Source organism: Amblyomma mixtum, chromosome 8 (genome assembly GCF_055824585.1).
Source record: "Amblyomma mixtum isolate Tamu chromosome 8, ASM5582458v1, whole genome shotgun sequence".
NCBI classification, from domain to species: Eukaryota; Metazoa; Arthropoda; class Arachnida; order Ixodida; family Ixodidae; genus Amblyomma; species Amblyomma mixtum.
The window spans coordinates 95,667,504-95,679,708 of record NC_143019.1 but is presented as its reverse complement, the minus strand read 5'-3'; the positions used below and the strand labels follow the sequence as shown (position 1 = coordinate 95,679,708).

Below are 12,205 nucleotides of genomic sequence, written 5' to 3'. Positions count from 1 at the left end.
AGAAAACTGCAGTATGGGATTTGAATCACCCAAACTCGGCGTGAAAAAAGGAACAGAGACGGTGCCACCAGATGCCAAGGTGAAGGACACCGTCCTCTTGGTTGCGGAGCGTTTCGTTTTCTTGTAACCTAGCATGCAGCGATGGCGTAGAGGTAGAGGATCCGCCTGGCGTGCACGAGGACTGGGATTCGAATCCGGGTGCCGCGCGATTCTCTGCCGGATTTGAAAGAAAACAAAATGCAAACGCCGCATGTCGATGGAATTGCATAACAGGCCAGGGGTGCGGCCTGGCCTCAGTAACCATAACCGACTATGAGCTCCCTCAACGGAGCAGGATTCGGCCACCCTTGTGTAGTGCTTCGCCACAACCTTCTATGAACGAACCAATTAACCATGGGCCCTAAGTCCCCAGCTGCTACGGAGCAACTGACCAAGGCGGCAGTCACACCTGCGAAGCAACCGACAGTCCTAAGAATCTGCGGCTCTGGGCAGGCCACCATTGGAAACTGAACCTGGCTACGCTTAACGCTAGAACTTTGTCCAGTGAGGCCAGCCTAGCAGTGGTGTTCCAGGAACTAGCGGGTATTAAATGGGATGTCATAGGGCTTACTGTGGCAAGGATCACAAATGAGGCGTACATAGTTCTAAGTGGCGGGCACATACTCTGCTATCGTGGATTAGCGGAGAGACGAGAACAAGGTGTGGGAATCGTTATCATTTAGGATATAGCTGGCAACATAGAGGAGTATTACAGTATTAACGAGAACGTGGCAGCAATCGCAATTAGGCTTAATAAGAGCTACAAACTGAAGGTGGTGTAAGCCTATGCGCCTCAAAGTTAATAAATCAAAGTTAACGATCAATTTTAATAAATAGGCGCAAGGTATGCGACATAAAGAAATGTACTACGGAGAGAATCGAGCATGCCCCAAAGAACGCAGGTAGCCTAAAAACGGTGAAGAGTAAACTAGGCGTGGGTAAAAACCAGATGTATGCGTTAAGAAACAAAGAGGCCCATGTCATTAGCAGTATGGATAAGAGTGTATAAGTAGCCGAAGTGTTTTACACAAACTTATAGAGTAGCAAACCTAATCTCAACGCTAAAGAGAACAATAATAGCGCTCCGCAATGGGACATCCCGCCAGTAACAAAAGAGGAAGTAAAGAAATCCCTAGGAGCAATGAAAGGGGAGAAAGTGGCTCATGAGGATCAGCTAACAGCAGATGTGTTAAAGGATGGAGGAAAGATTGCGCTAGAAAAACAAGCCGCCCTGTGTAAGCAATGCCTAATGACATCGAGTGTACCAGCAGCTTCGAAGAACGCTAGCATTCTCTTAATTCATAACAAAGGGGACGTCAGGGACCTGAAAAATTAAAGACCGGTCAGCTGACAGTCCGTTTCCTAGATGGCATTTACTGAGGTAATCGCTATTAGAGTCGGGACAACCTTAGATTTCAATCAACCAATTAACGGGGTAGGCTTTTTTAAAGGATACTCGACAATAGACCCTACTAACACTATAAATCAAGTTATAGAGAAATGCGCAGAACATACCCAACGCCTACATACAGGGTCTGTTCTGAAAGTAGTAGGCCTGGTTTTTTCGTGGGCGAACGGGTGGACGAAAGGTTGTTTGCGCGCGCAGGATCGGTGAAAGGGGATATTGGAAACGCTGGGGAAAATCGGCAGACTGCTCTCGGCCGTTGAAGAGAGCAGGTCTCTTGTACTGAGGACCCCTGTCGAAACGCCTCATCACGAAGAATCATGGAGTGTCTACTGGATCAGCGATACGCGATCAAATGTTGTGTAAAGCTTGGTAAAACGGGCAAAGAGAATCATGACATGATTAAGGAGGCGTACGGGGATGCTGCCATGAGTAGATAAGGTGTTTTTGAGTGGCTCAAGTTGTTCTAAGAAGGTAGGGAAAGAGTGGAAGACGATGACCGCTCCGGACGCTCATCGACCAGCAAGACCAACGAAAATGTGTCGTGGTGAAAAATTTACTGAACAGTGATCGCAGGATGAGTATCAGAATGGTTGCTAATGACTTTAGCATTCCTGAAATCCAAGTTTTTGAGATCGTGACAGAAAACTTAGCCATCACGAAAGTGTGCGCGAAGTTGGTGCCGCGAGTGCTGTCCGGGGAGCAAAAGCCCAGCCGAAAAGCGATCTGACAGGATCTTCTTCATCACGTGAATGAGGACCCCGATTTTTTTTAATAACGTAGTGACCTGTTACGCGACGTGGGTGTTTGAATACGACACGGAGAGCAAGCGGCAGAGGTCAGAATGGCCCACTCCTTCTTCCCCACGCCCCAAGAAAGCGCGATAGAGCAAATCGAAGGAAAAGTCCGTGCTCATTTGCTTTTTTAATCGACAAGGAGTCATCCACAAAGACTTCGTACCACCCAGACAAACAGTTAATGCAGTTTTTTACGTGGAAGTCCTCAGAAGACTGAGAAAACGCATTGTTCGTGACCGCTCAGTCATCGCCTACAAATGGCGGCTGCACCATGACAACGCGCCGAGCCACACAGGGTTCCTCGTAATGGAGTATCTTGCCTAGCACAAGGTGGCAACGCTGCCTCGCCCCCCCCCCCCCCCCCCCCCCCTAGAGCCCCGACATGACCCCGCCAGACTTTTTTCTATTCCCGAGAATAAAGTCGACGCTCAAGGAGAAGCATCACGGGTTGGTAGAGGCGGTTCAACAGGCCGTGACGAGGGAGCTATACAGCATTTCGGTCCAGGCGTTCCTGGAGGCGTACGAAAACTGGAAAACTCATTGGCAGCAGTGTACAGATGCGGAAGGGTGCTTTTTTGAAAAATACTGATCGTTTGTACTATTATCATAAATAAAATTTAGAAAAAAAATCAGTCCTACTACTTTCATAACAGACCCTGTATAGCTTTCATTGATTACGAGAAAGCATTCGACTCAGTGGAAACCTCCGCAGTCATGCAAGAATTACAGAATCAGGGAGTAAAAGAGTCTGATGTGAAAGTACTAAAAGATATCTACAATGACCGCACAACTACCATAGTCCTGGATAAAGTCAGCAAGAAAATTCCAACAAGGAAAGGTGCCAGGCAGGAAGTCACAATCTCGCCAATGCAGTTAACCGCCTGTTAACAGGCGCTATTTCGCGGTCTCGATCAACGTTTTTAGATCTGGATTGGTCACAGTTGGAGGTAAGGGTTAATGGAGAATACCCAAGTAATCTGCGATTCGCTGAAGACACTGCCTTGTTAAGACACTCAGGAGATGAACTGCAGAGCATGATCAATTAGTTAGACAGGAAAAGCAGAACGGTGTTTCCAAAAATTAACATGCAAAATGCCAAAATAATGTTCAACAGTCCCCCAAGAGAACAGCAGTTCACAATCGGTACCGAGGTGCTGGAAGCTCAAAGGGAATGGCTATACTTAGGGCAGGTAGCGACTGCTAGTCTGGATCGTGATAGGAAAATATCTAGAAGAATAAGAATAAGGTGGAGCGCATATGTCAGGTTCTCTCAGATCAAGAAAGACAGTTTACCTCATATCCCTCAAGGAAAAAGTATACAACTGTACTTACCTGGTATTCACCTATGGGTATGGGGCAGAAACGTGGGAGCTAAAGAAAAGGGCTCAACTTGAGGTCAACGCAGCGAGCTATGGAAAGAAAAATGATATGTGTAATGTTAAGAGACCGGAAGCGAGCAGAATGGGTGAGGAAACAAACGCGGAAATGACATTCTAGCCGAAATCAAGCGGAAGAAATGGTCTTGATCAGAGCATGTAATTCGAAGGCAAGAAAGCCTCTGGCGCATAATGGTGGATTCCGTGAAAAAGCAGGCATAGCAGAGGACGCGAGAAAGATAGATGCGCGGATGAGATTAAGAAATTTGTGGGGATATGGTGGCCGCAGCTGGAAAAGCACAGGGTTAATTAGAGATACATGGGACAGGCCTTTACCCTATAGTAGCCATAGTCAGGCTAATGATGATGATGGGTTATGCCTGAACGTTTTCCAAGCTCCGTCGCGCGTAGGAAATCTGGAATAAACCATTTGAATTCGTGGGAACGAATTCTAGCGGCGACCGCAATTTGATGTGGACAAAGTTCAGAAGCGCTCGTGCGCTGCTCGATTGCAGAAGACGTCACAAAACCGCAGATGTTCAATGTCATTACAGTCGTTTAGTACAACGCCTCTTTCCCTCTGCCTCCTTTATCCTTCATCCCTTCGCTAACGCCGCCGCCGCGACTACTCAGTGGTTAAGACACTCGGCTACTGAGGCGGAGTGCATTGGTTTTAGCAAACCCGCGGCGTCTGCTTTTCGATTGAGGCGAAACACAAAAAAGCATCCATATGCAGTGCTATATAAAGTTCCCCAGGTGGTTGAAATTAATCCCTTGTACTTTACTACGCCACCTCTCTCTCTCTCTCTCTTCTTTCACTCCCACCTTTTCTCTTCCCTCACGGCGGGGTTCAGGTTTCCACCATAAAATTAGATTTACTGCGCCATTTACTTTTTTAAAAAACATACTGGTTTTTGATTGGCGGTGATGGCACAGCAACTGTCTCACTTTTAAGGTGCACACCTCAACCACGCCGTTAGGGAAGGGAGGAAAAGGGGAGTGAAAGAAGACAGTAAGAGAAGATGTAGTGCAGGGTTCAGCAATAATTTAGAACACCTGTGGAACCTTAATTTGCACTGACACCGCACAAACCACGGACGCCTTTAGCGTTTCCCCTCAGCCGCCGCAGTCGACCACTATTGTTCAGGGGTCTATCCACAGTACGACAATTAGTCGAAGGATTCCCGCTAGGTGGCGCCGCCCTGGTTAGCTGGCTGCCTACCGTGCTCCGTTTTCACCTGCCCCTGGCATAGTCCAGGGCTTCGCCCGCCCCTGGATTTCCTCTCCATCGATTCAGGAAGGCTTCCGAAGCACGTGGATACCATCGTCATCACGGCCCGCTGCCGAGCTGGCCCTCCAAGCGCCTCCAAAAGTCTGATGCGGCGCGGCGCCTCGCTAACCCTAACGCGCCGCGCCTGCACCTCTGCAATGCAGCGTCTGACGAAGCCCCTGCAGCCCAGACCCACTGATGCCGCCACCGCGGGGCCTACTCCAACCGCCCACGTCACCGCGCAAAATCCTGTTGCAACCAACACTGTGAGCGACGCTGGGAGCTCCGGATCGACGGCCGCGGCGCAGCCGGCAGCGTTCGTCGTCGCCGCAGCGTCCACTGCTAGCCAACTCCACGCTCTAAGGGACGCCAACACCTTTGGGCCCATAGACGCGTCGCAGCCGCCTGCTTTCGTCGACGCCGCCGGTGCCGCCGCGCCTACACCTGCCACATTACCCGCTGACACCAAGACCTGCAGCCCGGCACCAGCGTCGCAGATTGCGCCTCAGGCTGACGATTCGTCGGCAGACATGGACTTCATGGCGTCCCCGGTAGACGACACTCCATCCCCGGAAATCGGCTGGAGCACCATCGGTGCCAGCCGTAAGCCTGCTTCCGCCACCCGACCCCGCTCCGAGCTCATCACTGTTGGAATACAACTCCCTCCTGGTACCCTCAATCCCAAGCTGCCTCTCTACGACGTGCTCGCCGCAGTCACCTCAGCTGCACAACTTTCCTCCAAGACTAGTGCAGACATCACCCTTCAGGCCAAGCCAGCCCAAAGCCTTGTGTTTTTAAAAACTCATTCTCCTCTCACCGCCCACCTCCTACTTTCGATCACGCACCTTCACCTTCACGGTAAGCCTGTCAGCATCAACACTTATTCCCCCCATCCTCCCATCTCATGCCTCGGCGTCATCCATAACGTCGGTGGCCACTTCACTCCTGATGAGCTCATGCAGGATCTAGAGTCTTTTAAAACAGATATTCTCGCTGCTCGCATGATGGGATCCACTCAATCAGTGCTCATTACGTTCGCTGGTACCGTCATCCCCCACTTTGTTTATTTCAAACGCGTTGCCTTCCGGTGCCGTCCTCAGAAACCTAAGCCTCCCACCTGCACCCGTTGTCTCACTCTAGGCCACCGCGCCCACCAATGCCCCCAGCACAGCGTTCCGGCCAAGTGCCGTCGCTGTGCTGCTCCTCTACCCGCTGACCCTTCCGCTCATGTGTGTGCCCAGCCCTGGTGCGTTCATTGCAAGGTGAACACCCACCCCTCCCTCGACCCCACTTGCCCCTTTCTCCTTGCTAAACAACGCGAGTGTGCTAAAACTGCATACCTCCGACGCCTAGCTTTACGCCGGGCCACTCAACCTACCACCCCCTCCTCCTCGTTCTCTAATCATGAATCTCCATCAGCTCCGATCACGTCACCACCAGGCTCCTACGCCGCCATAGTTAAAGGATCCTCGGTGCCAGCGTCCCTCTCTTCCACTAAACCACCCTCTCCATCCTTGACTGACGAGAGACGCTCCTTCGACCTCCGGCTGGCAATGCTGGAACGCCAGCAGCGAGAGCAGCAGCGCATTTCCCACGATCTACAACAGCAGATACATGCCTTGACTCAAACCCTCCAGACAACCACCTCCTCTCTTACCTCCCAGCTTAGCAAGCTAAATGAGCACCTTGCCACGTTCACCACTCCTTCCTCCAGCGCCCAGGTCGCCCCTTTGGCTGACCTTGTAGAAACCACCACACAGGCCCATCACACTCGCTTGGTTCAGCTGGAAACTTCGGTTCTCCAGATCCTTACCACCCTCCAAGCACAATCCAAACAATTAGAATCCTTCACTTCTACGCTACAATCCCTGCATGAGTCACTGCCCCCGGCCAAAAAGAAGGAACGCGTACCATCGCGTTCCTCTCCACTATCATAATGGCGTTTGGCGAGGACCTCGAGATTGTGCAGTGGAACTGCCGAAATCTTTGCCACAATAAGAACCCCCTCCACCAGTATCTACTCACCCGCCCCTCTCTGCCTCATTTTCTCCTTCTCCAGGAGACCCGAACGGCACGCAATGTCCCCGGCTACCGCGCCTACCATGCCACTACGGCCACACCACTTGCGTCTATTTATGTACGCACTGACGTGCTCGTAGAGCAAATTGACATCCCCTCCACCCTCCTTAAATATTTAGTTGGTGTGGTTTATTACCACCCTTCTTCCCGCATCTCACTCGTCCTTTTGTCTTTTTATAACCCCCCTGTCACTTCCTCTTTATTCTCTGCTCTGGGTAAATTCCTTCACTCTCTTCCTTCTACCTCCCATATCCTCTTTGGTGGTGACTTTAATGCCCCTCACACATTCTGGGGCTACCCACAAACCCTCAAACCCGGCCGCCTCCTCCATTGTCTGTCCCAGGAACGCCACCTCACCCTTCTTAATACTCCTGGCTCTCCTACTCGAGCGGGCACTGCCTCACAACGCCCCACGACACCCGACCTCACTTTCTCTCGGGGTTCACTTTCCTTTCACTGGCAGGTGACAGCCGAAACTCTTCTAAGTGACCACTTTCTCATCCATATCACCGCTTCTCTTTCCCACATCCCTCGCTGTCATCCGGTTATTCACACTGACTGGCATGTTTTTCGCACTAATCTCGCCTCCGACTCCTTTCAATCCTACGACGACTGGACGTCGCGCATCTCTGCAGCGCTCACGTCCAGTAGCCGTCGCATTCGCTCTCGTTACCCAATCCAAGACCCAGATCCTCACCTTCTCCGTTTATGGCGTCGCCGTAAACGTCTTCAACGCTCCTTTCGCTCCCAACCACACAATGCCCAACTTTCCTCCCGGATCACTGCTCTGCGGGCCGAGATCGTCGCCCACTGCGCCTCCCTCGAGCACTCTCGTTGGAGTGCTCTTTGTGATGGCCTTGATTCTTCTTTGCACTCGCGATCCGCATGGTCTCTCTTTAAATCCCTCCTTGGCACTAAGCCTGCCCTTGCTCCCACTCTAGCTAAAGCCCTCACTCAGGGGACTCCCTCCGAAGCTTTTGATCGACTCGCCTCTCTCTACCTCCCGCCCCCTCTGGCACCCTCCTACCCGGTGTACTCAGGTGGACCTAACCCCGATCTGGACCAATGCTTCACTCTCCGGGAGCTCGAATCTGCTCTGGCTGCTAATGCTACACGCTCGGCTCCCGGTGAGGATGCCATTACATACACCACACTTCGTAACCTTCCTGACTGCGCCAAAGAATTCCTGCTCCAAACCTACAATGAGGCCTGGCAGAGCGGCTGCTTGCCGAGCTCCTGGACATCCTCCCTTATTTCTATGATTCCAAAGCCGGGCAAACCTCCCTCTCTCTCTAACCTCCGCCCAATCTCCCTGACGTCGTGCGTTGGTAAGACCCTTGAGCGAATGGCTCTGACTCGCCTCTGTGATTTTCTTGAGGCACGGGAGTTCTTCCCCCATTCTCTCATTGGCTTCCGACGCCGCGTCTGTGCACAGGACATGTTTCTGATTCTCCAGCAAACGTTTCTGTCCCCTACACCCACTCAAATTTACGCACTTGTGACCGTCGATGTTCGCAAGGCCTTTGACGGTGTTTGCCACGATCACATCCTTTCTCAACTCGCCTCTTTGGATTGTGGCTCCCGCATGTACTCCTATATCCGCTCATTCCTCTCTAAACGTGTGGCTCGCTTTCGAATAGATACCCACTTGTCTAACCCACAGCACCTCACCCGTGGAACTCCTCAAGGTGCTGTTCTCTCTCCTACCCTTTTCAATCTCGCTATGGCCCCTCTCGCCTCCCAGCTAGCTGAAATTCCCGACCTGCATCATATATTTTACGCCGATGACATCACTCTCTGGTGTTCATCTGGCTCTCCCGGTCACGTACAGGACACCCTGCAACGTGGCCTAGATCTCATCGACTCCTTTCTCACCACCGCTGGCCTCTCTCCTGCTCCTGAGAAATCCGAGCTTCTCCTTCTCAACCATTCCTCCTACCAGCGCTCACACAACCACTTCGTCTCTCTCCACCTTTCTGGCTCTCCCATTCCTGTCGTCACACAGTGCAAAGTTCTTGGATTCCCTTTGCATGCGACTAAGAATGTGCAAGCCCTCCACCGCGCTGGCAGCACCTGCCACTCTGTAACTCACCTCCTGCGGCGCGTGGTCACTCGACGCTCAGGTCTCCACGAGGCTCACGCGTGCCGAGTTGCCCACGCGCTGGCCCTCAACAAGGTCTTGTACTTTGCACCCTACGCTTCCTTCACTCAGACTCAACTTAACGCTCTCGAGACTGCCCTTGTGGGCCTCTACAAGGCAGCTCTCAACCTCCCTATCACTACCTCTACCACTAAGCTCTTTGCCACAGGCCTCTTCCATCCTCTTCGTTCTCTTCTCAGTCTCCATCGTGACTCGCAGCTTGCCCGGCTTTCCCTTACCCGTCAGGGTCAGTGGTTATTGACTCAAGCGGGTATCTCGCCCATTCCAATCTCCCCGTTTACCTCTCCTATTCCCACCCCCGCCCCCAATCTTCGTATCCTTCCCCTCCCGACCAACATGTCCCCCGTCCTGCACGCCGGACGTCGTCATGCGGCCGCGCAGCACCATTCCCCTCTCTTTGATACCCAGGGCGTAGCTTACACGGATGCCTCTTTCGTGGCTCCTCGAGGTTCCTGCGGCTACGCCCTGTACCATCCACACCTCCCTGCTCCTGAAACCCACACCAGCGGGCCGTATCTACACCCTCCAGACGCATTGTCCCTCGAGGTTCTCGCCATTGGGCATGCCCTCCAGTCATTTGCCCTCCTTCCCTCTCTCCAAGAGTACACAGTCTATTCGGACTCACAAGCCGCTATACACCACATACAGAAACGCACCCTGACCCCTTCTCTCCAACAGGAGGTCGAACGAGCGGTCTCCGCACTGCAGCCTTCCATCGTTTTCCTCCGCTGGGTCTCTGGGCATTCAGGGATTGACGGCAATGAGCTGGCCCATCAGCTCGCCCGCGGCACACTTTTCCGGGCACCGTTGATCCCCTGGCCCAAGCCCTCGGAGGACGGTGGGAGACTCACCCTTCGCCGCACCATAAAAGAGGTCTACCTTGAGCTCCGCCTCGACAAACGCCTTTACCCTCCCCCTCGTCCATCACTCACGGTGCCGGAGTCTCGCCTTCTTCGGCACATTCAGATGAATGCAGTTATCACCCCGTCCCGCCTCTTCCTCTATCGCTATCGATCGGACCCTTCCTGTCCCAACTGCCCCTGTATCTATGCGGACCTGGCCCATTGCCTCTTCTATTGCCCGGCTGCTCAGCAGTCGGGTTCCTTCCCCCCACCCTCTCTATCCATCACCACCTGGCTCGACTGGCTTGGCGCTGAAGGGGAAGAAGAACAGCGGCTTCTGGTCGCCCAGGCGGTCGAAATGCTCGGCCTATAAATTTTGGTCGAATAAAAGTCTTTTACTACTACTACTACTACTACTACTATTAGTCGAACTTTACCTCATAAACAATTTTGATTGATTCGCACGACAATGCACGCTCTGATACTCCCGCCACGATAGTTGCCGAAACTAGCAAATTGAACGCGGATATTGCCCAGTAAACGGCTGAGAGCGCTGATATGGCTTCTTCGAACTTCGATCAGTCCGGACATGCTAGGACCTCCTTGCCAGCAAAACATTACGACAAACTAAAGGCGGTCCAGGCAGCAGTGCGTCATTATTCCGGCAAGGCAAATCTTCCGCCAAAAAAATTCATCCCAATCTTTGGAAGTATAGTGCGCGATGAAATGACACCCATAAGGGAAAACGAGAAGACGACGAAAGCTGGAACTTTTTCAAACCTAAATGACACGCTATAATTTTCTTTTATGCTGCTAAATATTGCCGATGAACGTCATTACACATGTCCCCCGTAGGTTCAATGCATAGCTGCAAGTGAAACCAAATAAAGACGAGCGAAAAATAACGGAATTGGTTTGAGCGGAGTTAGTGAGGTCAAATGGCACCCTTTTCAAGCCGTTCTGAAATTACAGAAACATCGCATTTGTATTTCATACTGGGGGTTGTGCGATTATTCGCCCGACATACAACAGCGCTAGTCTTTATTAGGTGTCTTCTGTTTTTATTACATCATAAAGTCGAACCCTCTTCTATGTCGTCTTTCTATGGTAGGGTAGCCTACTGAGCATAGCCTGGTTAACCTCTCTGTATTTCCGTCCATTTCTTTCTCTCTCTGTCTGTGTTTCTATGAACAGCTTAAACAAGCCAAGGTAATTTTCCAGCTTTAAACTCATATCTATAGATACATATTTTTTTTCGCCTGTTAAGTGTTGCGTTATGTGCAGCGTTTTATTAAAACATGTCCTCATATGAGCAATTTACCTTGGAAGGCGCTTTTTCAAGCTCATCTAACTGGAAAGACTATAGTCCAGAAAAAAAGGTAAAGTGTAAAGAGTGAACTACGGTAAAGTGTACGATGCTGTTTGGTGACAGGAGTGAAACTCCATTCGTGAGCTCTTAGATGTGGTTCCAGCACTGTGGCCTAACTTTGTGAACAAACAAAGATATGCAGACTTTCCAAGCCACATCCAGCTGAATCCTAAAGCTTTGTTAAGAACGCAGTTTGCGCATGTCGAATATGCCCACTTTTTTGGCTCTATAGTGACGATGAAAGTGCAGTCATGCAGCCTTGAATGCATCATACAAAACGAAAACCATAACCGAATGTCATCTTAAATCTTTACAAAATTCTAGGGTTGCCCTTGAACTTCTGTAGTTTCCTTGCTGAATGCAGATATTGCAGATACTACTGCAGATATTGCCAGAAAACTGCACTAGCTCTTTGTATCGGCACCTCTTGCATTTTTTTCAAAGTGTACCTGTCTTACCACAATATCCTATCTGCAGGGACGGTGTCTATGGCTGGTAACTGATGGAAAATAATTGGCAAAAAAGACTTTCACATCTCTGTTTGTTGCGCAAAGAGCATAGCTTTCGAATGTCATCACAGAAACACTGAGGATGTTAAGTAGGAGTGTGTATATGCTCGGGACCTCTATCTATCATTATGCTCGCTGGAGGGCATTCAACTTCCATGTCACTCAAATTTTCAACATTACATAGTCATTCTCTGCACAAAACATTGCACTTTTCTCAAACTGCATGGTCCCATGGCAGACGTTCTCCCTTTTCATTACTTCTGCTGCGAAAGCAAGTTGCTCTAAAGATCTGAAAAGCATTGCCTTAATGCACTAAGACGCAGTACGCCAATTATTTCGCTTTAGGTCTGGTGTTGTC

At 50.9% G+C, this 12,205-nt stretch overlaps 1 protein-coding gene across 1 annotated transcript; it reads left to right on the top strand.

Annotated features, from left to right (window-relative positions):
• Positions 1–4,806: 4,806 nt before the first annotated feature.
• LOC149333620 (uncharacterized) lies at positions 4,807–11,601 on the top strand. The gene is made up of 3 exons (XM_089557763.1): positions 4,807–5,745; positions 6,028–6,280; positions 11,571–11,601. The coding sequence occupies exons 1-3, from the start codon at positions 4,995–4,997 to the stop codon at positions 11,599–11,601; spliced, it is 1,035 nt and encodes a 344-aa protein (XP_089413889.1). The 5' UTR covers positions 4,807–4,994.
• The last annotated feature ends 604 nt before the right edge of the window (positions 11,602–12,205 follow it).

Bases quoted from the DNA above. Each gene is read 5' to 3' on its own strand.
- LOC149333620 (XM_089557763.1), top strand. From the start codon at position 4,995: ATGCGGCGCGGCGCCTCGCTAACCCTAACGCGCCGCGCCTGCACCTCT. The intron at 5,746-6,027 runs GTAAGCCTGTCA...GTCTCACTCTAG, and splicing joins CACGCACCTTCACCTTCACG to GCCACCGCGCCCACCAATGC. The intron at 6,281-11,570 runs GTTCTCTAATCA...TTGGCTCTATAG, and splicing joins CCTACCACCCCCTCCTCCTC to TGACGATGAAAGTGCAGTCA.